Below are 27,241 nucleotides of genomic sequence, written 5' to 3'. Positions count from 1 at the left end.
TACATTAGAAAGACCTTTTTGACTAGTCAAAACTTCAGTTGAAAGACTTCAATATGCAGAAAAAGATTTTTTTTTATTGCGCTTTGTAGTTGCTCTAAACCTGGTGGTGTAAAGTTGACGCTGCCAAGATATAAAGATGTCTCCCTCTGCCATTCCTCAAGCCTCCCTACAGCCAGATACCGCCCCAGCTTCACCAGCGTGTAAGAATATGACTGAAGTGCTACTTATCAAACCAATAATTGTATAGGTCAAACTAATGCCTGCCTCTCACTTGCCTGCAGGTTCCAGGTGAGCCATTCAGAAAGGGCCACTGCCTTACAGTCCACCCAGTTGGCTTCAAACGTAACAAACTACCCTGGAAGATCACACATTTTGACAGCTGTGATGGATGAAACCCCTGCTAGGATGTGTCTGCATGTCATTACCAATTCCTGCCTGTCAATGTGCAGTCTGCCCGTCATTCTCAGGTCAGCCCATCTGTTTCTCAGAATTACTTTTGGTGCATGCACAATGCCAGTTACAAGTCATTTATAATCACTTCTGCCAAGGCACCTATTTTTCTTTTACTTGGCATCAGATTTGTGATGAAAAATGTTAATTGGGGTCATTTTTACTTGGAACAACCACTATTGAGATGTTCAAAATGTGCCTTTAATCCAATTTCAAAGTGTAATATTGTGTCCATTGACTTTTTTATTCTTCTGTTGACAATACAAGATATTACTAGAAGCACAACATAGATAATCCTTAGCATTAGCTAAACAGCTCATCTTCACTGTCACTGTGAATGGTTTATTCTTTTCATTCTGAGTCATATGTCAACTCATTCTAATAATAATAATCATAATATATTTTATTTTTGTAGCGCTTTTCAAAATACTCAGACACTTTATATAGTAACATTATAAAATCATCAAAAAGTACTCTGTTGTGATGTTCTTAAAGCTTCATTAATCAATATTTTTAAATTTACATTGGAGTACATGAATTGAGATGTAATGTGACAGGTGTCACTCGTAAAGACAACCACATTGCATACAGTCATTTCATTCAGTGTGAAAATAAAGAAAAAATATTGTTAAATAGGGCTGGGTATTATTCAGTACTGGTACTGACTTTGTCTTTGACTAGTTCTACCAATTAGTTAACACAGCTTTAAGTTTGTGACTACTATCACTACTACTACTGCTACTACTATTAATAACAATAATAGCAATAACAACAATAAAATAAATTCTGTATGAGTAAATATCAGTGAATTACAAGCATAGCAACATTTTTCCAGAAAACCGTGTATTTAAAAATTACTAATTCTTCATATAAGTTGTAGTCAATGTCAATTTACATTCAGTGCTATAAAACACAAAGGTAATAGTAACTTTTAAACAAGGCCACTGAAAATAATGTTGACTGATCACTTTATTTCTAAAGTAAATAAGTGCCTGTTCACGCTGTGCTGTTAATCAATAATTCCTTTGATCCAGTCTACATATTTACACACGCTGGTGTAGACGCCAGGGAAGAATGGGTTCGCACAGCTGATGCCCCAGGAGACGATGCCATCAAAGTGGCCATTGCAGATAAGGGGACCGCCAGAGTCACCCTGTGGACGACAAATCAGAGATGTTGAAGGTGTAATATCTTTTCATTTTCGGTCTTGAATAGTATGGAAAAGACTAGTTTTAGACATATACTAGCTTTGTGTAAGCCTGTCGTATCTCTATAACCGGATTCGTCATGAACTTTGATAAATTTATCAATCATCCTGAGGTGGTGGAGGCAAACTTTGGTCTTTTCTGATGCAGTTTTCCACATGTCCATATATATTTGCTTAAAGGTAAATTGTTGGGTTGTTCTGTAGAATTGAGTGAGGTTTTAATTTTAATTTTTAAAATAGTCTGGTAATTTGATAAGTAGATCTGTTCTTCATATTCAGTGTAGTCAGTATTATGTGTAATATTGTAGGGTCTCAACCTTTATACTTAAATTAGTCAGGTATATTTGTGTAATAAATAGTATTGTAGGTTCTTCACCTAAATATTTGAATTATCCATCCATTCTCTCTACACTGCTTCATCCTCATTAGGGTCGCGGGGGGTGCTGGAGCCTATCTCAGCTGACTCGGGCGAAGGTAGGGGACACACTGGACAGGTCGCCAGTCTGTCTCAGGGCTACATATACAGACGAATTAGTCAGATAAATTTATATTGTATATAATGATTCTATCTTTAGTATTTAATTTAATCAGATACATCTGTATAATATGATTATGTAATGTGTTAACCTCTATATTTATTATTAATATTTATTTATTAGCTTTGATTGATAGGTCAGCTTTGTAAAATAAATATCACAGAGTCTTTACCTTAGTATGTAAAGTTGCTAGGTACCTTTTTAAATGGTAATCATACTTATTTATTGGAGAAAACTGTGACTGACTCTGATCTAACGCACAACAAAGAAGCATGTAATTCACAGAATGCAGATCATTCTGAATACTAGTTTAAAAAATGGCTTGTACCGTACAAAACAATGGTGTGCCGTATTATTTGGCAGTAATAAAAGCATGTATGTGGCATGCATTTTACCTGGCAAGAATCTTTTCCACCCCACTGAAATCCAGCACACAGCATATTAGTCGTGATTCTGCCCCAGTAGTACCAGTTGCAGCGTGGGATTATTTGCACATCCACAGCACGCAGCACAGGGGAGAGGTAGTACGAGTAAACCTGAGTCACGCCCCAGCCGCTCACTCTGCACATGCCACGTGTTGGACAATCGTTCTGATCAGGTAGCTGGGCTGGTTCCACTTTTGCATTCACTACTGCCGGCCTATTCAGCTGCAACACAGACACCAAGTCACTGCCGTACAACTCTAAGATGCTGTACAAGCAGTCGCGTCATTTGCCAACTGGGCACAAGTCAGCAGTGTGTGCACATGTCAACAGCTCCATGTATTGTATTGATTCGTTCAGACGTCTACGTTTATGCTTACCTTAATAAGCATGATGTCGCTGTCGAATGTCCTGTAGTTATAGTTGTGTAAATATATTCTTGATACATTGAAGATCTGTTCGTATCCTTCGACTTCATTCATGTTGTGTTCGCCTAACACCACCCTCATTTTAGTGCTCCTGAGAGTCAGAAACAGACAAGTTTCTTCCAAATCCGCATTCTTACCATGAAATACAATTAAATGGCAATTTCACATTTTTGCTGTGAGTTCAAACATTCCACCCGCATTATATATGAGCACATTCAGTTCAAAGCATCAATGTTATTCCTCCGTCCTTGTCTGATACTGTGTCCTATCAGTACTCACGGTCTCCAGCAGTGGGCAGCAGACACCACCCAATGTGCATGCACAAGGGTTCCTCCACAGTAGTGCTGCCCCGTCTCAGTCTGTATAGATGCTTGGTATTTGACAGAGTATGGCACCACCTCATGACCCCCAATGATCCTCCCTGCAAGTATCTCTGTAGACAGCAATAACAGGGATTCAATCAGCTATCTGGACTGTTCATATCTTCTATTATTTCCTTTGGTTGCCAAAGAAAATGTAAAACTGATTGTTCTGTGGGCTGCCAAAGAGAAAAAGCGTCCAAATCCCAAAACAAAACAGAAGGAGGTAGAGAACAGCGTTGTAACATTTCCACATGGAAAAAAAAATCTGAGGTTTTCACCCTCTTGTCAGCCATTTCTCAGCAAAAATATCCTTCAACATGCTTCTGGATCTGCAATCTAGGATATCGCGACATTATTATTTGCCCGGGAATTGAAGACTTGCTTTGAAAACTTACCGGAATTTTTTGAGAAGGTCAAAAGCAACAGCAAAGTCGAGATTTGAAATAGAACCATGTTTTCACTTATACCTGTAATACAGAAACATAACTTGAAGCAGCTTTTAGCAGTATACGTTGTACAAATTACTTTAACTGCTCAGGATCAAGCTATTCTGATAGAAGTGGATTATGTTTCAGAGAAACTAAAGAAAACGGATGTATATATATCGTGTATGATGACATATGTAGATAATCACATTAAAATTTGCTGGAAGAGACTAATAAGAAACTGACAAAACTGACAAACTTCTTGTTTTGGTAACTGCGATGTTAAATCAGTGGTTAAATTGTCATTTCTGATGTACTAATGGACTGTAATTCATTGGGATTTGATTTCACATTTTCTGTCTTGCTTAAAAAATTAAACATTAATGATTTGTCATCGTGCTGTGTCATGCAAGAATTTTAGTGTAGTAAATTACATTTTAATGCAAATTGATATGGGAAATAATTCAGTAATAGACATTTTGTCTTCATTAATGTTTAAAACATAGGTATACTGTGATATTTGGTCAGACAATTACATTTGAAGTATTACATTTAATTGAAAATGATTAGAATCATTCTTTGCTTACCGGAAAGTCCAAACGCAAGAACCTGAGATTAGAATGTCTCCAACTGATGATACCAATGCTCTCCTGCTGTCTTTTATACTGTAACTGTATCCTTGTCCGAGCCTTTTGTTGAAATTATCTTTTTCGTCTCATTCTGCCACAGTGGAACTGACCTACTACATGACAAAGCTGAAGTGTTCTCTTGTATTATGTATATTTCTAAGCTCTACTTGTACCAAAGGTTTTTAGGGTGGGAATTTCTCTAGTCATCATCGCCAGGCTATGAGCAGAGTAAATATTGACAGTCTTGCTGATAGGATGAGATTTGCTTTGGAAAAATTAGAATTTTCTACATGATTGGGATATAGATATAGATCTAGAAATGTGTGTGTGTGTGTGTGTATATATATATATATATATTTATCTTTCAAAAAGTCTCGTTATTTGCATCGCTCAACTAAAGAACACTAAAAATCAACAGCGGTATCCTCTGTATTTGTGGTTTAACTTGTATATATTTTATAATCCTAATATAACTAAAATACAAATGCACATCTTAATTGAAAGCTTAATTAAAAGCTTAATCATTCCACCGTGTTCGTGGCTGTAAAAATTAGATTGTCTGGCCATATGCTGCATATTGTGTTAACACAAGGACAGCATGTGCATACTGACAACAAATCTTAAGAGCACTGAACAAAGCCAGGAAAGGAGCATTATTTCTTTATTGATTTCCTTTTTAAATGGATATGAACGACGCTCTCTATGAGAACATATGCGGTAAAACACTCAAAGGACATTACCTGATCTGGTTGCACACTCTGTTCTCTCCATTACAAGCAGCCTCAAACAGGCTTTATGTTGTACTGCACCTCCAGGTTTTGTTAGACATCACTGATATTTAACACATTTAGCCAAAGATGCTGTATGTTGTGATAATTAGACATTTTTAAACTAAACAAAAAGGCTCAACAACACGGTTGTCAGCTAATGCTCCTAATTCTACTCCTTAAGCTAAGGCTGCAGTAATGAATACAATGCTAATTATCATCTACCGCGTCTAACAGAAAGATTATTTTAGCAGTCATTCGAATAACTCCGAAAAAACATTTTCTAGATTAATTAATCAATAGTAATCGATCATTTAAAACACATGAGGCATAGTCATGAAAATATTTTTTTGTCAAAATTTTTAATTGTCACTCTGAAAAGGGAAAACTGTGTTTTAGTGAACTGAAGAGGTTCAGTTTACAGCGATTTCAAATAGAGAAAAGCAACAAAGCCTCATATATGAGAAGACAACAGAAAGTTTTGAGGGAAATGTGATCAGGCCTAATGATAAATTAAAACACTATTGAACATGAAAACTGGTCCACATGAAAAGGAGGCAAACAACAGTGGTGGAAAAAAAGTTTTCCAACACCCCATGTATTTGTGAATTATTGCATTAAGAATCGCTCTTAGGTCTTCAAGTGCAATTTCTTTAGTATAGCCACAGCCAAAATACTAAATAAGTCCTTAAAAAAAAGTCATTAAAAACTTAAAATTGATTGATTTCATAAAATTACATAAAAAATTTTGAGCACTGGGTCATTCTGATAGCAGTGATCGCTAATGAAGGTCGCACTTTTTATTAAAAGACACAATTTGTGTTGCCGTGCTTCGTGTCTATATAAAGTCAGCACATTTGAAAGTTCTTCAGAGACAAAAATGCCTAAAACAAGGAGCCTGAAGTAGGAAATACGCCTGAAGATAAAGATTCTCAGCCAGGAAGGGTACAGCTGCCTCCAGATAGCCAGGAAGTGCAGATGCAGTCCTTCAGCAGTTGGATAAACTCTGCAGAAATACAGACGAACCAACAGCTTGGAAGACAAACCAAGATCTGGGCTTTCAAGAGTTTCTTCAGCAAGAACTGGCCGCATCCTGATTCGCATGTGCAGAAAAAAACCACTGAACGACTTCACAGGAGGTTCAGCAGCAGTGGTCAAACCAAACTGGTGTTCCAATCACACTGTACATGGCCGGCTTTTACATCATGGCTTAAGGTCGTACAAGGCTGTCAAGAAGCCGTTGATCAATGAGCGACAGAGCTTAGCCCGGTGGCAGTGGGCCCAAGCACAGAAGAACTGGACAATGCCCCGTGCCACACATCAAGGGACAGTAGAGCTTGGCTTCAGGAGCTCAGTATCCAGGTCTTAGAGTGGCCAGCTCAATCCTCGGACATGAGCCCCGTTGAAAATCTGTGGTGGGTTATCAAAAGATCTGTTTCAAAGCAAAAACCAAAGAATCTAGAAGAATTAAAATCAGTACTTCAAGAAGAATGGGATGAAGATTACCCCTCAACAGTGTGAAAGGCTCATGGGGAACATGCGAGTCAGGATTAGAGCTGTACTGCTGCTAATGGCAGGGCTGCAAAATAATAATTGAGATTCTGTAAAATTTAGGGTGTCTGAAAGCTTTTTCCGACCACAATATAGGCTTTACATCTGACTGATCACAGTATTACCTTATCAAATGAATATAATTCAGTGTATTTAACATTTAGAAAATAATGTGTGGGAACACAACTACTAATGATGTTTTAAACGGCCTCGTTTTGATCCACTGATGAAATGAAATGCAGTCAGGTATGTAAACAAAGACCTGACAGACTCACTATTATTATCAAAAGTTATGTTACTGTTTAAACTGTAACAGTGACTTCCATTTTAATGCTGCTGAACTGTGCCACTGTCAAGAATCTAGCCAGTTACATGGCTCTGTATAAAATGATACTGGGCCATTTGCATTGTCAGCTATGCACTCCCAAATCATACCAGACACATTACTACTTTTTCAGCATTTTAAAAAGCACCTCTCAGTTAACTCTAGCTTGTTTGTGTATCACGTATTACTGAAAATCCATATATTTCTGTACTAAACCTGCTCAAATTAAAGGTGACCCAGGTTATTTAATATCAGCCCGGTCTCACGGGGATTCGTGAAACTGTCACGTCAGTTTTTGTTTCGGTTTCGTGCGCACCAACACGATGTCGTCATGTTTTTCGTGCCGCTCACCACGAGCGAAACCGGCTGTGGTAATCACATCTGAAAGTGGTTTATACCGGCGGATTCATGACGATCTAAGCTGTCCATCGGCGTTTGCGGCGGCCGCCGGACATTCTTTAAATTCCTATGCAAATTCGGCGGATTCATGACGATTTAAGCTGTCCATCGGCCGCCGCGGCCGCCATTGCGGCCGCCAGACATCCGGCCGCAGCAGCGGCCGCGGTGGCGGCTGCAAACGCCGATGGACAGCTTAAATCGTCATGAATCCGCCGGTATAAACCACTTTCAGATTGCGGCGGCCGCAAACGCCGATGGAAAGCTTAGATCGTCATGAATCCGCCGGTATAAACCACTTTCAGATGTGATTACCACAGCGGGTTTCGCTCGTGGTGAGCGGCACGAAAAACATGACGACATCGTGTTGGTGCGCACGAAACCGAAACAAAAACTGACATGACAGTTTCACGAATCCCCGTGAGACCGTGTTGTTAATATATTATATCTTTTATTTCCATTTGCATCTGCTGATAAAGCATAGCGCCCATTCTGGACTGTAACTGATGGCTTTGTCAGATTTTTCCTCAACACACAGCTTACGTCTTTCCTGGTGCAGCCAGATTTTGTAAATCAGACTTCATGATGTATTAATGAGTAGCAGGTGCAACCCAACCCTAACTTAAAATGGATGCTAGCGTGTCTCAGTGTGTAAATGCTCAAGTGTTTTCCAACACGCTTGTGATTAAATGTTAATGTCGTGTTTGCAGCTTGTATCGTTGCACCTAAAATTACTGATGCAGGATAAAAGCTTTAACAAAACATTTAGACACTAAATAGACTGATCTACTGACACATATTAGAAGGTGTCTTTTGCAACATGTTTGTAAGTGAAGACATTTTACTAAGGGGGAATCACCGAAGGGTTAAACATGAAGCGTGTGCTGCTGAGTCACTGGTGCCGAGAAGTGACGATAGTGATACTGGCACCAAAAAGATGTCATTGCTGCTCCAGTGGACAGACTGAAAACCAAGATAATCTGGAGATCTCTGCGTTTTTCCTTCCAGTGAAATATTTTGTTACAGTCATTTTTTTTTTTCTCCATGTGTCAACAAAAAAAACACATCAATTTGTAAAACCCATTCCAGGAATATCCACTCAATTTAACTTTTTTTTAAATTTATCAGTTATAAGTTGTGCAGATATAAAATGAAACCACATTTACATCGGAGGTTAACATTTATGAGAATTACATACAGTGCCGTGAAAAAGTATTTGCCCCCTTCCTGATTTCTGTGTTTTTTGCATATTTGTCACTCGCAAAGGTTTCAGATCATCAAACCAATTTTAATATCACACAGAGAGAACCCAAGGAAATGCAAAATGCAGTTTCTAAATCATGATTCAATTTATCAAGGTACAAAAAAATCCATTGTAGCATTTTCAGAACTCTTATAAATCATTTAAAATGGGTATATACATAGTGATGATTAATAACAAATTTTAACTTACCTGTAATGAGATTTATTAATCTTTTATTGAGATTTATTCTAGTCTTTAAAATGCGCCACATTGTAGTTTAACACATGACAATAAGACATTTGCCAACGATTTTGCAAATCATGAAATCATGTTGAGTTTTTGTTGAACTGAAAACATATTTCCTCTCATTACAGCTCTGTTATTACATAGTATACATGTTTTATATTCTCATTTATTTCTTGTCTGTTAGTGCACTGCTTCCCAATGCTTCATAGACAGAATTTTATTAACATAATAAAATGTCCTTACACCACTTTCAACTGTACTGTAGTGTTATTATTAGTTTATATTCTTGTTTTCTATACAAGTTTACTTAATGAGAAGGGCTAAAGTGCTGAAATAAAGAGTAACAAGCAGACCTCTACTCATAACTTTACACTGGGAGGGCCTATTAAAACAAAGAGGAGAGTTGAAAATTACAGCGTAGTGGCAGATCAGTGTGAGATTGGGGAGTGGCAGCCTTTTGTCGTATATGACAACGCTTGGACTGAGGGGGTCATGTGGAAAAATGGCAATGGTCAGCACTCAGGGGATGACAGAGATACCAGGAGCACAACTACAGCTATCAGCAGCACGGAGGGCAATAGAAAGGGCTATTAGTCAGCTGAGGTCGGGAACTCTACAGAGGGATGGCAGCTGTGATGAGCCCTGGCCTGAGCTGTGCTCCATTTTTAATGACACTCAGTCCTAGAAAAGATGTGGAGCAGCTGAGCTGCTTGGCCTGGTCTGTCACGAAAGCTTTTTGCTGCTTAACATCAGTCAAACCCCCTCATTAATCCTAATCAATGAGAGCGAGCTGCAGGGACTGTATCTTCTTTCATTTATATGACAGCAGCCCATCTGATCCACATTAAGAGCTCCAGTCACACATGGAAATATGTCCATACTGTCCAGGGATACAGCATCAGAGGAGCTGTTCAGACTCAACAGGTAGTCCTGCTGTTTAGGCTCATGGCAGCACAATAAGCACAATTTATCCTTCAGCCCTAATGTGGCAGTAAATTAGCCATCATTAAATAGGTGGTCATACAAACAATGGGCAAGTATAGGACAGCTTGAGTATCATGGAAGGGTGCCGTGCTTTGCAAGCTTCAATTATACATCGGTATATTGCAAGGAGGTGACCATGGAAACGGAAACAGAAACTATAAGAAACCTGAGAGTGCAGGTAAGATGCCTTCCCCTTAAGATTAGAAGGAGCACACGGGTTAAGCCTTGCACTGCGGGTGGACTGCTCTTCCCTTTGTCTGGCTATGGACCTGCAATCTTTATTGATTTACATATTGCTGGAAATCTTGGCTGTAAGATGTAAGTAAGCTTCTTAATATTTAACATTCACCTCATTAATCCTCTGGTTTACAATGGCAAGAAAGTTGGAATGTTGTACTAGGTTGTTGCATCCGGAAATCCAACATAATAGCTTTGGGTTCATAAGCTGAGTGTGTACTTGCAAGGGCTGATTATGTAACTAATATATTCTTAGTATCTCTTCTATTAATTTTTAACAACATCCTTTTTAGCACTTTTTGGCTCTGGCAGCTCTGATGCTCCATTGAGAGAAAAAGTGTGACTCAGAGCCATTTCAATCTGGGTATGACTGAGAAACTTTAAATTATGAGTCACACAGGCTGAGATAGAAAGAAGAAAATGGTCATAAATTTGACATGAAATATAAAGATAAGAATATTGCAGAAAAAGTGAAATAGATACCACATTCCTTTGCCAAATCTGTAAGATCCAGTTGTTCTCGTCCTTGTAAAATCCTCTGCAGTGTAACCATTCATGATATGGGGATATGCAAATGCACGAGTGCCTGGTCCTCTTGTTTTTTTATTTATTTCTAAATGAAAAAGAAATATTCCTGTAGAATAAACACTGTTATCCAGCACAACAAAGATATCTTTCTGAGACGGAGAGCTTTTGTGAAGGAAAGGTCATTAAAAGTGAGTTTATTCACAAAAAGAATTTGAAACCTCAGCAACAATAGATGAAGGCTGACAGCAGAAATAACAATAAGCAATTGTGGTCAACGCCTATCGTTGTGCCTGGAAATTATAGCACAAAGACAAAACCGAAAAAGAGACTTTGGTATACATCTTAAACAGGTCTAGGATTGGAGACTATGCAGCTTTAATTTCACAGATACTGGAAATGGATAAACTTTCATTTTTGTCCTGTCCTTTGGCTTGTTTTAAAAATATGCATGTAGAGTATTAACAGTGAACCCTTAATTATGTGTAGTTTTGTATTCAGAGGTTCAAACATTATTCCCAGTCTTACATAATGCTTTCTAATGCATGTGCATGTGTGTGTGAATCTCACACACTGAATCCTTGCTCTGTGTACTGCCTAAAGTGACCGTTTTGCTCTTGACGCCAACTGCTGCTGCTAATTATAGGTTGGGATCAATATCTAGGACACTAATGAGGTACAGTTTCATCCCTGACAGCATTTCCACGCATGAAATCGCTCTTGAGCTCCACAGTTTAGATTTTAGCCTTTAAGTTTCAAATATTCGTGATGTAGAAACTCTCAGGGCCTCAGCAACGGTTTTAGACATACTTAACTTATGAGCTCAGGTGCAGAGAATACCCTCCAAGTCTCCAAAGTTTTAAATATTTTGAACGTTCATATTTTATTTAGTCAGTCATCTGTTTAGCGAATCATATCTTGCAGTGTACAGGTTTGTTGTTTAAAAGCCTGTTCTGATGGGGTAATACTTGTCTTCTTGTTCAAACCTTCTCAAATTTAAATTTGAGTCTTAATCAGTGCTGACCAATTTTTTTAAAAGTAATGCACTACATTACTCATTTCTTTTCCGTCCAGGGTGCCATGAAAGAAATTCTCCAGTACATTTCCAACAATTCATCTATTTATTCCTTTTCTTCTACTTACCCAGAGTTGGGTCACGGTGCCAGCAGAGCATTCCAGATTTCCCTCTCCCTCGCAACATTTCCAGGTCGGATGAGATATGTAATCCCTGCATTGAGCTCTAGATCTAACCTGAGGTCTCCTCTCAGTTTGATGTACCCAGAAAATCTCTAAAGGAAGACGTCCAAAAGGCATCCGAATCAGATCCCTGAGCCACCTCAACTGGTTCCCTTTGACGTGAAGGAGGAGCGACTCGCTGGCTCTCTCCAGATTACCAAGCTTTCACCCTATCTCTAAGGCTGAGGCCATCCACCCTATGAAGGAAACTCATTTTGGTACATTAGAATCCTCAATCACACACTTTCAGTCACTACCCAGAGCTCATGACCATGTGGGGTTGGAACGCTGATTGACTTGTAAATCAAGAACTTTGCCTTGCGGTTCAGCTCCGTCCTCACCACGACAGTTCGGTGCAACACCTGTGTTACTGATGATGCTGCAGCAATCTATCTGTTTGTCTTGCAATCCATGTTCCTGTTACTCATATGCTAACATAGTCAAAGTCCTTAACTTGTAGCAGAAACTCACCCCCGGCCCAGAGGGAGAAATCCACTACTTTCCCAGAGAGAACTATGGCCTCAAACTGGAAGAAGCCAACTCTTATTCCAGTCACTTTACATTCAGTTACAAAGCACTCACAGTCATTATCTGATGAAGCTGATGAACTATATTATCTACAAAAAATAGAGATGCTTCTCTGAGGCCCCAAATCTGGACATCCTCTTTCTCCCCAACTGCAGCTTGAGATTCTGTCCATGAATGTCACAAACAAGATAAGGGGAAACACTGGTCGAGTGTAAAGCCAACCGGAAACGCATTTTACTTTATGCAGAGGACATGAAAAAAGCTCTTTCTTTTGATAATAACCCTGGTACCCCATTCACCCAAAGTACCACCCATAGGTTTTCCCTTCTTTAAGTCCTGGATGTATGCCTTGGACAAATTCCTCGTTCAGAGTTCTCTGGGACGCTATTTGCTTACTACCAGGGTGGCATAAGTCTTTGTACTCATTCTGACCACAGGAACCGCCACTGTAGAACCTCTTTCAGGCCTGTTTTTGGTGGAGAAAAAGTGCCACTTCAGGGTAAGTAGCTAACTTCTGAATGGCCCTGAAAAACTGCTGTGTGGACCCAGACAATAATTAGTCAATCTGCAGTGAGGACAAACATCAATTTTCTGCCCTGTCAATGTCTTTGTCAGTCTTGTCCTCTCTAACATTGCCATCAGTAACATCAAAGTCACATTATAGGTTAACGTAACAAACTGTCATTTCTGCGTATTCACAGAATACTATGATCTGACACAGTTTTGATGCGCTCTGAGTTAATGCTATGGTTGAACCTGTGGAATCTGACACCGCAACAGAAACAGAAGGGCTGAAAGGGCAGATTATGGGTCCTCTACTGTAAAGGTCTGCACCATCTCATGCTTGCCCCGAGGCAGTAATCTGCCTTACAATACCTTCAAAAGCAACTTGACACCAGAGTTTTAGCTGTGGTAATATCCTAAGCCCAGATGTAGCCTTTTCTCCTCTGTCGATAGATCTTTGTTGCCTCTCCTCATTACGCCTGCCTCAGCCTGTTTGCTGAAGGCAAATTAATTCATAGTCACCCTCTATCCAACTTCCATTAAGACAACTAACAAGCTGAATGAAGAATGAAGATTTAAAATCGGGAGTAGTAAGCAGAAACCAAAATCAGAAATAAAGGGGGAAATAATGTATCTTCATTTTAAAAAAGATGTTCATCTGGTGGCCAGAAACAAGTGATTGATGATGTTACTCCATCAATGCTGGATGTAGAACTAAGCAGCTACTGCAAACAAGGTTGCCTAATCAGTTTAAAAAGTGGTGATGCAGTGGGTCAGTGTTTTCCTTTGCTCAAAAAGATGTTCACTACAGTGTAGTTTTGTTGTTTGAGCTTCACAGCTCTGGCTGTCAATCACAGACGCAGACATGTTCTTCCTGAAGGGGGCGGGAACAGCAGCAGTTCAGTGGTTCACAAACCAAAACCAGCTGTTTAGAACAATCCTAAAACCAGGAGTTACACAGTCATGGTGAAGTGAACCATCTTTGCTTTTTTTTTAGCTGAAAAATTGAAGAAAGGGACATTTGAGACTGTGCTGAAAATACACAACATGGAATCTACAAGGAAAAATAGTAACACTACTATATCATTAGTTTCACCTGCTTTGTCCTTTAGTAGGTCAAAAGTAGCAATACTACATTATAACAACACTCTACTACTATCAAAAGTCCTGGATTGAAAATGCAACCAGTGTCAAATGTACTTTCATAACAGCAACGACATAAACGACAACCTGATGTTTGCATATCTTCCATTCAGTGTAGCTGCAGTTTACATCCATATCTGTTTTATCCTATTAGACATTTGTTTGAATTTTTGTCATAGCTATTGTTGGAGTTCTCGATCTATGTCAAAAAACAATGAAGCAACAAAAAAGCGGGTTTTGTGACCTATGACCACTAAATTGTATTCGGTTCATTCAGGTGAGCCAAATTTGAAAAAAAAAAAAATCCCTCCAGGCCTTCAAGAGATTTTGTCCTCACAAGACTGGGAGGGACACATGGACAGCCAAAAACATTTGCACGGACCTTATGTTAAATATCACATTACTGCAATAATAGTATTACTGTATCAATGTCTAAAGTAGGATTTTACTGATGTAGTTGGTTAAATCTGAGATAATTAGAGCTATTACTTCATTCTGCTTGTTTTTTTCTTAACATTGATCATATTTTATGAGCTGATTACATATTTATATACTACTATTAAATGCTACTTCCTATTATTACTAATAATGCCTTCATAATTACTCTGTGTTAGCAGCAGATAGATAATGATGGTCAGGGTCATTGTGGATCAACGCACCACAGAGATGTGATTGATTTCCATTGATCTGCTGAGTCAGAGGCGCCTGTGGAGTGAATTCCTCTGCTGTTTTCTTTATGACTTGTATTGTTCTAGCTGATGCTGCAGCTGCAGTAATAAAAGTACAACTGTGTTTGGTCTGCGTGGTTGGCACAAAAACCTTATGGACCTCCATGTTCGTTTCTGCCACTAAATCCAATCGGAGCTGATCTTTATTGCTCCCTCTGTGTGTGTCGCAGGTCAACACATCGCACAGGAACGCATAGTGGGAGGATACGCGCCGGTTCCACATTCAATCAAGTACATTGTGTCGATACAGACGAGGGACCGGCGGCACGTCTGCGGGGGCTTCTTGATAAACAAGTACTGGATAGTCTCAGCAGCACACTGTAACATTGGGTGAGCTCATTTTCTCCTTCTGATTTACCTCCACTGAGTATAAAAGTTGCATAATCTCAGGCATAAACACAAACTTGATGAAGTGGTGAAATAAATCCTGGGTCATGGTATAGTCAACATGTTTGTGTCCTGATTTATCTTTTTGTAAGGAAGCTGTATTCAGCAATGAAAGGTCTATTGGCACAGGACGACCTCGACTTGACTTCTCTGCGTGTTTATGTGTATAGGCAGGATTTCATTAGAATATCCAGTAATTTCGGGCCATATCAGATAGTCACTTCTGTGTATTGTCAGGAATGAAAGAAAGCACCCGAAAATGATACAATCCCACCAGTAACAATGGAGCTCTGTGCTCCTGGAATTTGACACAAGCATATGATGTCCTCCATGCTCACACTTTCATATGGTTTATATGGCTTTGGCTCATAAGGAAGAAATCATTTTAGATACTGTTTGGTGTTTAATCCAGTTTCTAGGGTTACGGCATTCAGCAAACTGATATATTAGACCTTTTGATAAATGGCGTGGCATAGGCAGGATTGTCAGTACTGTCAAATTCCCAAACGGCAGTATTACCTCATTTACTGTTAGTCCACAAACAACAGCTTCTGTAGTCAAATTAATTTCTGCTTTTACAGCAGTTGCAGACCATGTTTTAATGCCAATATGATAAAGCATAGAAATAAAGTTATGTCACAGAGCATCTCTGTATTCTGGAAGTAAATTGCATTCAAATATCTTGAAGGAAGAGTAATGTTTTTATTGATTTTTTTTTTTAAGTGTGCTTTGAGCATCACTCATTTGTGATTCTAAATTGAATGTCTTTGGCTTTTGCTCTGTCAGTTGCTCAAAAAGAGTTTGGTTTGTTACTTGACTAGCAGTGAAGCAAAAGAAATGCACAATATAATATTTGTGCCATCTTTTTTTATCTTTTTTTTCCAAGTGTCATTTTTTCAACATTCTCTTGAATGATTTTGGAACATAGCAGCCCTTATATTGAATAATGCAACGTATATAAATATGATTGCATAGATGTCATCAGCTCCCTTCATCAATCCCACCTACAACTTCATGTTTGACCACTAATTTCTTCAGGATGCGTACCTATAATAAGAAAATTGAATAAATAAAAAGAGTATAGAGTATTTAGATACAAAAAAATGTAAAAACAAAATAGTTTATAAAGAAAACTGTTCCACAGCATAAATAGATAGCAGTTTCTATTAAATTCTTGTTATTTTTAAAAGTTAAATGTTTCCTTTACAGATGTAGTTGCTGGGTCTCCTTCCTCCTTCCTCCATATCACACAATTACAATCTCTTGTGTTGAATCCTGAACTGACTAAATGTAATTTAAATCTCTGGATGTGATGAACATTTTTATAGGTGTTGCCTAATAGAGATCAAATTATTGCAGTTCTAATGCAAAAATGTGATTTAACCCTCTCAAATACAAAAACAACTGTGGAAAAGCATGTTGTCTTAAAAAGCAGAATCACACCATTTATCAGAGCCAGAAACTGGAGAAAGCAGTGAGTATCGTCAGAGTTTTTACATCTCATCTGTTTTGTATGGATCCATCAATTAACTAAATGTAAGCTTAATATTGTGAGCTTATGCATGTTTACTTTAATGCCCTTTAAATATAATCATTTTTTTCCATCTCCCTGTACCTTCTCATTCAGCGCTTTTTATTTTTTTGTATTATTTTCTACATTATAGGTTAATACTAAAGATTCACACTTTTTGTTTACAGTATAATTCCGTATCGATCTTTTATAGTTTTGATATCTTCAGTATTAAGCTACAATGTATAAATTAATGAAATAAAAACCACTGAATGAGAAAGTGTGTCCAGATTTTCTTATTGGTATTGTAGCTTTATAACTTTATAAGTAAACAACATAACCGCATGTGGTTTTTAGGACTGAAAACCCCATTTTTACTTTATTAAAAACTGCACCCAAATCAACTTTACTTCTACTCGATGTGCCACAATCTGAAGGTAAATTCTTGATCTCACTGTCATGGAAAATATTATAGTATCAACAGCAACACAGCTCCAGTTTAATAACAAAGGCATAGAGAAATGGAGACAAGCATCATGTACCCTGGATGTGTTTTCTTATAATCCACTACATTCTGATTCCATTTTAATAGCCAGGACTCCTTCTGTGTCAAAATTTTTTTTAATGTAGGCCTATTTTAAGGCGAGTGAATGGAGCTCATAGCTGTGAAATGCAGAATCAACACATGCTTTTCATTGACAAATCAAACAAGTTTGGTATATTCAGTGCTTGTTGAGAGTCTTTCAAATTCTACTCTGATGGTGTTCGTTGGCCTGTTAATAAACAGCAGTGATGATGTGTAATCTTGGCATCCAACGCTTTTCTACAGAGCCAGCATAGTAATCATTTAGGAATTATCATGATTTTAATTCCATGAGTGAAGAGAATCTAATCAAGTCAATCTAATTTTACACTTTACAAGTGCTAGAATATAGCCTAGCCATGCTACACCCATGTTTCTGACGGCACAAGGGTCTAGGGCCGCTCGACAGGGAGGGAGGCGGGCTAAAAGGTTGTCTATCAAATCCCTCTGCAGCAATTGGGTAGGTATACAACCAATCAAAGCAACGAATAGGCTGACGTGGTTCCGAGAGCACCGGCGGATTGTGGCTAAGTCCCATTAGCTTCCCAACCAGCGGAGCCAACTGGTATATTAAGGATTTGCCATATCCCGTCGGCATAAGTCCAAATACGTCTTTCTTCACAATGAAACACTTCAGTGCCGTCCTTTGTTTATCTTTCAAGTTGAATTTTAGCTTCAAATCTTTAAGGGCTGTGGCCAAAGCCGAGTCGAAAGATAACTGTTTATTGTGCGCCGTTTGTTTCTGTCAGAATCGTCACGCCTCTGTCGTCACTTCGTTACGCCCGCCTTCTGACTCTACACTTCATGGTGATTGGTCCAGCCAGTTTTAGGAGAATCCAACCTCGAGCCTTATGGAGGGTAACTAGACCCACCCTGACAGAGAATTAAATTCGTTGCCGTGGGTTGTCTAGCGCGGCTAGGCTAGTTAGAATAAACACCACCTTTTAAAAGTTTGGGGTCACCCATTCACTTTCATGTTTCCCATGAAAACCTGCACAAGGGTTTTCTAATCATCAATGAGCCTTTCAACACCATTAGCTAACACAATGTAGCATTAGAACACAGGAGTGATGGTTGCTGGAAATGTTCCTCTGTACTCCTATGTAGATATTCCATTAAAAATCAGCCATTTACAGCTAGAATAGTCATTTATTACATTAACAATGTCTAGACTTGATTTCTGATTCATTTAATGTTATCTTCATTGAAAAAAAAATGCTTTTCTTTCAAAATTAAGGACATTTCTAAGTGACCCTAAACTTTTGAACAGTACTGTACCACTATTAGACACTAGTCTGGACACAGAAGGAATCTTTACCAGAAGGTGGTTTGTACGCAACAAGCAGTGGTGGTTCAGCGGCCAAAGATTAGAGCTACTGATTGGAAGATCAGGGGTCAAAGCCTTAACGCTGTCTGCCCCGGGGGCCCTTAATGCGGCTGACCCTGCAATCTGATTCCGGCTTCCTGTGATATGAGAAAATAGATCAATAGAGTAAATATAACATAAAATATAATAAATAAAATAAACAAGAATATACAAGTGACCTGACTGAATGTGAAAGCTGCTCAGCCTTTCATGTTTTATTGACTTTTCTGGATAATATTTACTTCTACAGAAATGATTAAAAAAGACATGCACTTCCCAGTGTCGGGTTGAAAACAGATTCAGGCTTTTGCTTGAAACCTCACTGCATATTTCTATCGTGAGCTATTTGATGTATGAATCTGTCTTTAATGAATTCCTCTCAGTATTTGTTTTGACCCATCAATCCAATATGCCCAAGAACTGTTGATACAATGCTGTAATCCCACTCATAAACAAGCCTTTCTTTGGCAAAGACATTCAGCCATTATCTGGCAGCAAAGGCTTCTTCTGTGTTACTTTAAACTTGACTTGTAATTTTACGGTTGCACTTAATGCTATTTTAATATTAACAACAAATTAAATGTGACAGATGCTTCTTGTAGTGACAGACCCAAAAGACAAATATTCCCTCTGCGTATTTCAACGTCTTTCAGCTCATTATTTTGGTTCATTCATCCTCACAGACCAAAGCAGAGCGAAAAAGGGGAGTAAATTAAACTATTATTTGTTATATAATCACAAACATTACTCCAGATGAACATTCATGTAACGACCGGATGAGCTTTTTGGAAAAAGTTGTTATGCAACTTTTTAAGGTGATTGTGTGCCACGCGACAGCTCACTTTTTAAAAAAAGACTAAGTGTGTAATTAATAACTATAAGAGTCACACTCCAGCTCAGTGTTCCAGAAACCTGGATTTAACACGCTGGTTTACTGTCGAGGCTTTACTGGAACAGCCTGATATTACACCGCAGTTATTGATGCTATTACTGACACTTATACCTTTCCTGGCAATATAATATTTCCTGCTATTAAAATTGTTTGCCAGTGGCTTTGTTCTGTTCAAGTGCCGTCGGCATGCAAAGCACAGGAAGATGAAACTGAAGCACATGAACTGATTTTCATGTGCTTTTCATGTTACGACAAAATATCTTCTATGAAAGAGGTCAATAGTGAAAGTGATCCTTAGACTTCTGTTGCATTTAGAAGTTAAATCATTAAATTCACTTTAAATCATTGCCCTGAAATGTGTAAATACTATATATTGAATTTAGATTTCATTTAGTATTCTATAGATTTTAAGATTAGAATTGTTTTTTTTATATAGTATAGTATCCTACAGCAAGATTTTCAGAGTATATACTAACCTGTATTGCTAATGTTATTAATCTGTCTTTTTGTTATTTTATGTTGTACGTAAGCTGCTGAACACTTGAATTTCCCTCGGGATTAATAAAGCATCCATCCAGCCATCCATCCATCTATCCATCCATCCATCCATCTATCTTATGAACAGAAAAACTAATTAAAAGATGGATTTGCATGTGTTGCAATTAAAAGCAAATTCATACACAATTTTTTAACACTGAGTCCCCCCAAGCTACATTTATGATCTGCTGACCCCTTATCAGTTTGCTCGCTGCCTTAGATCCTCAGGTGGATCCTTTCTGGCCCTTCCAAAGTCGAGGCTTAAATCTAAGGGTTACCGAGCTCTCTCCATCAGACCCCTTTGACTTTGGAACAACCTGCTTGAGGAGATAAGGCTCGCAGAGACAGTAACGTCTTTTAAATCACTTCTGAATCCCCACTTTTATAGACTTGCTTTTATGTGAGGTTACTTTTAGCTTTAGTTAGTTTCAGTGTTGTATTCTGTATTGTGTCCTGTTTATTTTAGATGTTCTCTCTCTGCCTGGCTCTTTGGTGTCATGTCATCTCTTTTTCTTTAATTCTCACATTTTTTTGACTTTTCGTTTCTAACTTTAACCCTCCATTTTATTCTTTAAGTTTTAAACTGCCTTGTTCCTTTGTTTGACATGAGTGCTAACCTAGCTAATTATTCATTTAACTGATTATCATTTGTATTATTTATTTTAAGTGACTGCTCTGTCTTGTCTTCTTGTGTCTTGCTTGATTGTCTGTGTTGCATGTTTTGACTGTCAAAGCACTTTGTGAATGCTGTTCTTCAGGGTGCTATATAAATAAAGTTATTATTGTTATTATTATCATCCTAATTTACACTTGCCACCTCCGTGTCTACGTCTTGTCCGGAGATGAGTGTGTAAGTGATGAGCGCGCACAAAAAATCCCCTCACATAAAGTGCTGTTTATAAAATAATCTGCAGTGGAAATGTGCACGCATAAGCGTCGTCTGTTTTATAAACTTCACTTTGAATTATTTATGAGTCATGAATTTCTTTTTATTCATATTCAACTCATCATTTCCCTGCATTAATGATTTTTTCATGTTATCCTGAATTACTCTGCGCCTCCTGTTTCAAAAACGGTTGGAGAGCTTCACGAGTGCAACACGATCTGCAAAACTGCACTTGTTCTTTGCCGTTTGAGTTCGTTGGCAGCTTCACTGAGTGGTGGTGGGCACAAGTATCGATATGCAAATGGGTGTTTAAGTGTCTCTCTACGTCTATTTATTGCAGACAGTGGGAGTGAAAATGAGGCTCCTCCGCGTGCGCTCAATTCCACAGTGATTGAGATTTATAAAGCAGAGTCGGGTGTCTGTGCGGCTTCATAAATGTGACAAAAAGTGTGTAGAGAGTCTGACTTTGGAGGTCATACTCTCATCTTTGGGTATTTTATTAGGTTTGGCAGCTGGCTGTGGCTTTGTATAAAGTGTAGAATCAGTATTCCCATCTAGCTTTTGGAAGAAGAAAGTGAGTTTTGTTTCCTAAAATGTGTTCAACAGTTTCTTGAGTTTTCACAGCAACTTATTGATATTGTTGTCCTTCCATTTTAACACAAAAGTCTGATTTCTTCTTTTTGTTTTTGTCAATAGGGTACATAAAATGCTGATAGTGGCAGGAGACTATTCTTTGACCATTTATGAGGGAACCGAACAGGAAATCCTGCCCCACCTTGTGGTGACCCACCCCGCTTACAACAGTACCACAAACAACAGCGACATTATGCTTATTAAGGTCTGAAATACAAACTGTCGGCCTTCTTCTGTCTTTATTAGTGGGTGCTGCTCCATCTGTGTCTGAATGTGTGTTAGATGGCCTGTTTATTGATCACACTGTCCTTCGTCTGTCCAGCTGAGGGCCCCCATCGATCTGAACAGCTACGTCTCCATCGCCCTGCTGCCCAGGCAGGGCACCGCCATATCAGAGGGCAGGGTGTGTCGGGTGTCGGGCTGGGGATACACCAGCCCTAGAGGAAGCCAGATCCCCTCCACCCTCCGAACTGTCAAGCTGCCGATCATCTCCTCAAAAAGGTGTAACAGCAGTGAGTCGTTCAACGGCAGCATCACAGAAAACATGCTGTGTGCCGGTTACAGCATCGGTGGGAAGGACGCCTGTCAGGTAAGAAGATCTCAATATTTTTCACCAAGTTTTATAAATGTAAAATGCTATTCAACTCTCTGAACCACGAAAACTGCTGTGGGGAGGCGTGTTGTCTTTTTAGAAATTGCCAAAATGACACTATTTATTGGAGTGAGAAACTAAAAAGAAACAAAGTTTCTTGTGTCATATGGTTTCATGAGGAAAATGTACCAAATCTAAGCTAAAAACTTTTGAGATTCATCAAAATCACTTCATTCTACATGTGTCATTTAAACATTTGCTCTAGCAAGTCTGTATTAAAAAAAACAAAGAATTCTCGGCTTCTTGGTGCAACTGTGAAGTCTGAGTAATTCGACTGCAAAAGACAGTCACGTGGCAGAAATTAGGGGACTATTTAGCTGAACTAGGCTGAATTGCAGGAAGTGTGTACACAGAGCAGATGCACAAAAGGTAATGAAATGAATTTAACATGTTAATAGTTTAAAGTCTGTTGTTTTTTTTCCAGTATTGTCAGTACCAAATGAGCCCACAGTGAGTAAAAATGTAACAGCAGCAAAAATTGGAAAGATACTGCCTGGAGTTTAGAGGGTTAAAACAGACATTTATAACAGATGTAAGAGGTTGTCAGGCTGTGGCAACATCTAGTTAGATGGATCAGCTCAGTGTTGTCTTTTCATCACACTGGTTTACGACATTATAAACATTACAGAGTGTCCCCAGATCCATTTGCCTGATGGGTACCAGACTGTAAAATGTCACATTAGTGGGACGCTAATAAAGCATCATGTCATCCCTGATTTTTCCCTCCATCCGGGCTCTCAGGGGGACTCAGGCGGGCCGCTCGTATGCGACGGCCGGGTCTACGGTGTGGTGTCCTGGGGGAGAGGCTGCGCTGATGCTCAGTTTCCTGGAGTCTACACGGCTGTGTCCAAGTTCCGCAGGTGGATAGACAACACCATATTCAGCTACTACAGCAAATGTAACAGGTTTTAGTACCCAGTGTTACTGAGTGGAGGCTCGGCAAGCTTCATTTCACTGTTGCCTTCTTTGACCTGCTGTTTTATTTGTTTTACCGTTTGTGGACATTTAAGGTACATGGTCACGTGTGAAAGAGATATTTTGACATTTTGGGAAATTATCTCAACCCTCGTGTTGTCGTTGAAAGTTTGAAAATGTGGGGAAAAAAATATATATTTTCACAGTGAAGCTTCTACTGTCCACCAACATTTTTGGGAAATCTTTGAACATTTTTTTGGTATGAAAAAAAGAAATGTTAAAAATGCTTCTTAAGAACACTCAACAAAAAAATCAACCAAAATCCAGCAAATTTTGCTAGATTTGGGTTGATTTTTTGTGAATGTTCTTAAAGAAAATATTAGAAGTTTTACTGATATATGTGTAATCACTTTAGATATTTTTAGCATTTTTTGGAAGATTTTTACTCATTTTTTGGAAAATATTTACAAGAATTTTCTTGACAAATTTGGTTTAAAAAAACTTTTAAGGGAAACTTTTAAGGAATTATGTGAGTTTTCTTCCTGAAGGTTTTGCAAATTTTCAGAAATTTGGGGGAAATTTTTTTGCTGAAGTTTTGAATTTTTTCAAACAAGGAAGCAATATTTTTGGTGCCCCTAAAATAAGAACAACAGGAGGGTTAATTGATTTTCTTGCTGAGAGATAGATGGGAAGATTGATACTACTCTCATGGCTGCTACAGTCTGGATACATCCATCCATCCATTATCTGTACACCGCTTACGTTTCATGAGGATATTGGGAGGGGTTGGAGTCTATCCCCTGGACAGATCACCAGTCTACCACGGGACTACACATAGAGACAAATAATCACACTCATAGTAACACCTATGGACAATTTAGAATTACCAATTAACCTGAGCATGTTTTTGGACTGCAGGAGGAAGCCGGAGAAAACCAGCCCAGATACATGATATATCTACATCTAACTAATTAGCAAGAGTGTTTCCTGTTTGTTACTGCCAGTTGTTGTGGCTTGCTGGGCTTCTTCTTCTATAATTGTGATTCCCTCTATTCTCATCCCGTAAGGACAGATATGAGAGCGGTATCCGTCTTCTCATCTCACACTTCCCAAAGTGTTGTAACATTTCTTCGAGTTTGACATGTATCACCTCTGCTGTTGGTCTGTTTTAAGCATTTCAAAATCAAAACAAGGGATGGATAATCCACCAACATCCTCAGGCAAAATATGTTGACCACATCTCCACAGCATCAAGACTGAGGTGCCATATCACCGCTTCAATATCATTCAGAATCAGAGCTTTCATGAAGAAGTATTTGAAATGCTGTAAGCAGGTGAACTCACATTCCACCACAGTGTAACCGGTGCTGCAGCAGCAACATCACAGTTAATGTGAGAGACACACCGACAGCGACAGATGCAAGGCGATACAGCAGACCTGCAAAAAAAAACACAAAAAAAACATACACTCTATGAAGCGCACAGTGTTTTGTTTTGTTACACTGGAGCAGAAACTATTAAAAATTAAACTGAAGCTTTTTTTGATTATCAGTTTATCTAAGCAGTTTCCATTTTCTTACATTATTGTGCAATGATAATCTCTGCTCGTGCTGTTTTCCTGTATTTCCTGGTGTAACAATTAATGAATTAATGAAGGAAATAGTCAAATTTTAACTGAACATGAGAATAATTACTTTCAGCACTGAAGATTTCCAAATCGTCAGGAGAGTATTTTTTATTCAACAAGTTTGTTGTATTGGATTGCAAAAACAAGCATCAAATGGTCAAATTCCAGCTTTCGATCAGCTCTAATACCAATAGATTGATTTATTCCTCGCAGTCACATTTAATCAATAATAGACAATGCATACATGCAGAATTTCTGTTCCATGACTTTGAACATGAACTAACTCAGTTACAATAATTAAGCGCTTATTTACTGCATCTGTGTGTGTGGTGGGGGAAGACAGCGAAGCTGCTGCTTGGTAAGCATGTATCAGGGTTTTAGAATGAAGTCCAGTTAGTAAGTAGTACTGATTGCTGCCAATTTCACGTGATGTATTTATGGACTGAGCATAAAGCACCTTTATAAGTGTGAGAGATGATTAAATGCATGGAAGTAGGTGGATGAATTGTGAGTGTGTTTCAAAGCAACAAAATAAACTGTGTTTTCTTGTTTTATACACTCGAATAAATGACTGATCGTCTTTGTCTTTTTTTTCCACTCACTGTCTGGTTGACTACTCGATGTGCAGTTGCAAAGCCGATGTCGCAGCTCGGAGGCTTGTCGTCACTCTTTGCTTTGGAGTGAAGACCTTTATTAATGGATTACACAGGCTGTTTGGATTAATCCTCTTCATGCTGTGCCATTTATACAAGTCAATAAAGCCACTACAGGGGGACATTTTAATCACTAAACTGATGATTTTGTTTATTTTTTTTCGAAACTACAGCGATCCCTTCTGATAGAGAGTGTAAGTCTTGGCTGCTTGTCACTGGCTTCATGCAGACAGCTGAAGAGTTATCCCAAAACTGGAATGCCTTCATGAAATATGCATGGGGCCTGTCCTCCCTCTGAGCAATCAGTGTAATGGCTCCGAGGAGTCGCTGAACTCCTTCCTCCTCATGAAGCAGTGATTCCTGTAAAGGCGAGCAGCGGCGAAGGTAAAATCAGTACAGACTGCATCACACCTGATAGGTGTTGGCACATCACAACAGAATGAATAGTTGATGGCCTACTTCAGAGGCAGCTCCGGTTTCTCTGCTCGGCCCTGTTTGTTCTGTGCTGATGGGTGTGTCACTGCCCCTTGTGATTGATGGATTTCAGGGTCTTTTATGCCTCTGATTTTTACAGGCTTGGTTACATGAAGGCTGGTTCCCTTTGTTCCTGCATGAGAAAGCCTCTCCAGGGAGTGTTAGAGTATATCAGCTGACGTGGACACTGCGAAGCCTCCTATATGCTCGGGTCACAAAAAGCAATGCCCCTCTCTCGGCTGTGTCGAAAAGTATTGAGTGAGGCATACAGATTGTGGCCATTCCCCAAATAGCTTCTCCCAACGGACGGTGCTTTGTGGCAGCTGGGAAGACAACAGGCTTTACAATAATAATAATGGCTTCTTTTCGCCAAACTAGGCCGCCAGCATCAGTTATTTTCCAGTATGTGAAAAGCAAAGTTTGCTATAATTGCAGACATTTGAGATGTGATCATATATGAGCATAAAAAAGATGTAAGTCCTCTATTTAAAATCATCCCTGAGGAAAAATGCTAATTGAAGTGTGTAGCATTCAATCCTTTAGTGCTAATTTGAATTACATAATGCACAGCCCCGCCAAAAAAAAAATCGCACACTCTCATATTTTGTTGGACTGCCTCTAGCTTTGAGTACGGCACTCATTCGCTGTGGCATCATTTTGATAAGCTTCTGCATTGTCACAGCATTTATGTCTGTCCAGAGATGCATTTATTTTCCCCCAGGTATCATATATTGATGATGGGAGAGTCAGACCGCTGTGCAAAGTCTTCTCCAGAACATCCCAAAGAGTCTCGTGGGACTGAGGTCTGGACTCTGTGGAGGACAATCCATGCGTGAAAATGACTTCTCATGCTCCCTGATCCACTCATTCACAATGTGAGCCCCATGAATCCTGGCATTGTCATCTTGGAACACACTCCTGCCATCAGACAAGAAAAGCTCCCGGTAGTCAGCTGACTTTGGAAACATAGGTTGCTGAACCTCAACAACCCCAGATCATAACCCTAACCCTTACATCATCAATGCAGTAATTATTCAATGGAAGACTCTTACCTATTTACTTAGTTAAATCCAGGTGCAACTTTTTTTTTGGCCAGGCAATGTATATATATTGGTAGACTGAGATCAACCCTGTCAAAAGGTCACAGGCTAATTCTGAGGGGTGAAGATGAGAAGAATAAATCTTTAAGATAAGATAACATAATACAAGATAAAATGTATTCACCTAGGAAATTTACAACATGCTACATGTTCA

At 38.9% G+C, this 27,241-nt stretch overlaps 2 protein-coding genes across 2 annotated transcripts; one reads left to right on the top strand and one right to left on the bottom strand.

The window, feature by feature from the left end:
• The first annotated feature begins 30 nt into the window (after window positions 1-30).
• zmp:0000001088 (trypsin-3) lies at window positions 31-25,457 on the top strand. Its single transcript, XM_051949322.1, has 6 exons — window positions 31-200; window positions 282-467; window positions 15,043-15,202; window positions 21,730-21,871; window positions 21,989-22,255; window positions 23,060-25,457. The coding sequence occupies exons 2-6, from the start codon at window positions 389-391 to the stop codon at window positions 23,228-23,230; spliced, it is 819 nt and encodes a 272-aa protein (XP_051805282.1). The 5' UTR covers window positions 31-200; window positions 282-388; the 3' UTR covers window positions 23,231-25,457.
• LOC110951935 (trypsin) lies at window positions 636-3,921 on the bottom strand. Its single transcript, XM_051949323.1, has 5 exons — window positions 3,801-3,921; window positions 3,323-3,476; window positions 2,996-3,134; window positions 2,589-2,840; window positions 636-1,603 (listed from the first exon to the last, which is right to left on the bottom strand). Exons 1-5 carry the CDS (start codon window positions 3,856-3,858, stop codon window positions 1,460-1,462), a joined length of 747 nt encoding a protein of 248 aa, XP_051805283.1. The 5' UTR covers window positions 3,859-3,921; the 3' UTR covers window positions 636-1,459.
• Window positions 25,458-27,241: the final 1,784 nt, after the last annotated feature.

The sequence above is a fragment of the Acanthochromis polyacanthus genome, chromosome 6 (genome assembly GCF_021347895.1).
Source record: "Acanthochromis polyacanthus isolate Apoly-LR-REF ecotype Palm Island chromosome 6, KAUST_Apoly_ChrSc, whole genome shotgun sequence".
Lineage (NCBI taxonomy): Eukaryota > Metazoa > Chordata > Actinopteri > Pomacentridae > Acanthochromis > Acanthochromis polyacanthus.
This window is presented reverse-complemented; position numbering and strand designations above follow the sequence as displayed.

Bases quoted from the DNA above. Each gene is read 5' to 3' on its own strand.
- zmp:0000001088 (XM_051949322.1), top strand. From the start codon at position 389: ATGAAACCCCTGCTAGGATGTGTCTGCATGTCATTACCAATTCCTGCC. The intron at 468-15,042 runs GTCAGCCCATCT...TGTGTGTCGCAG, and splicing joins AGTCTGCCCGTCATTCTCAG to GTCAACACATCGCACAGGAA. The intron at 15,203-21,729 runs GTGAGCTCATTT...TTTTGTCAATAG, and splicing joins GCAGCACACTGTAACATTGG to GGTACATAAAATGCTGATAG.
- LOC110951935 (XM_051949323.1), bottom strand. From the start codon at position 3,858: ATGGTTCTATTTCAAATCTCGACTTTGCTGTTGCTTTTGACCTTCTCA. The intron at 2,841-2,995 runs GTAAGCATAAAC...TCTGTGTTGCAG, and splicing joins GCGACATCATGCTTATTAAG to CTGAATAGGCCGGCAGTAGT. The intron at 1,604-2,588 runs GTAAAATGCATG...TGTCGTCCACAG, and splicing joins GTGGAAAAGATTCTTGCCAG to GGTGACTCTGGCGGTCCCCT.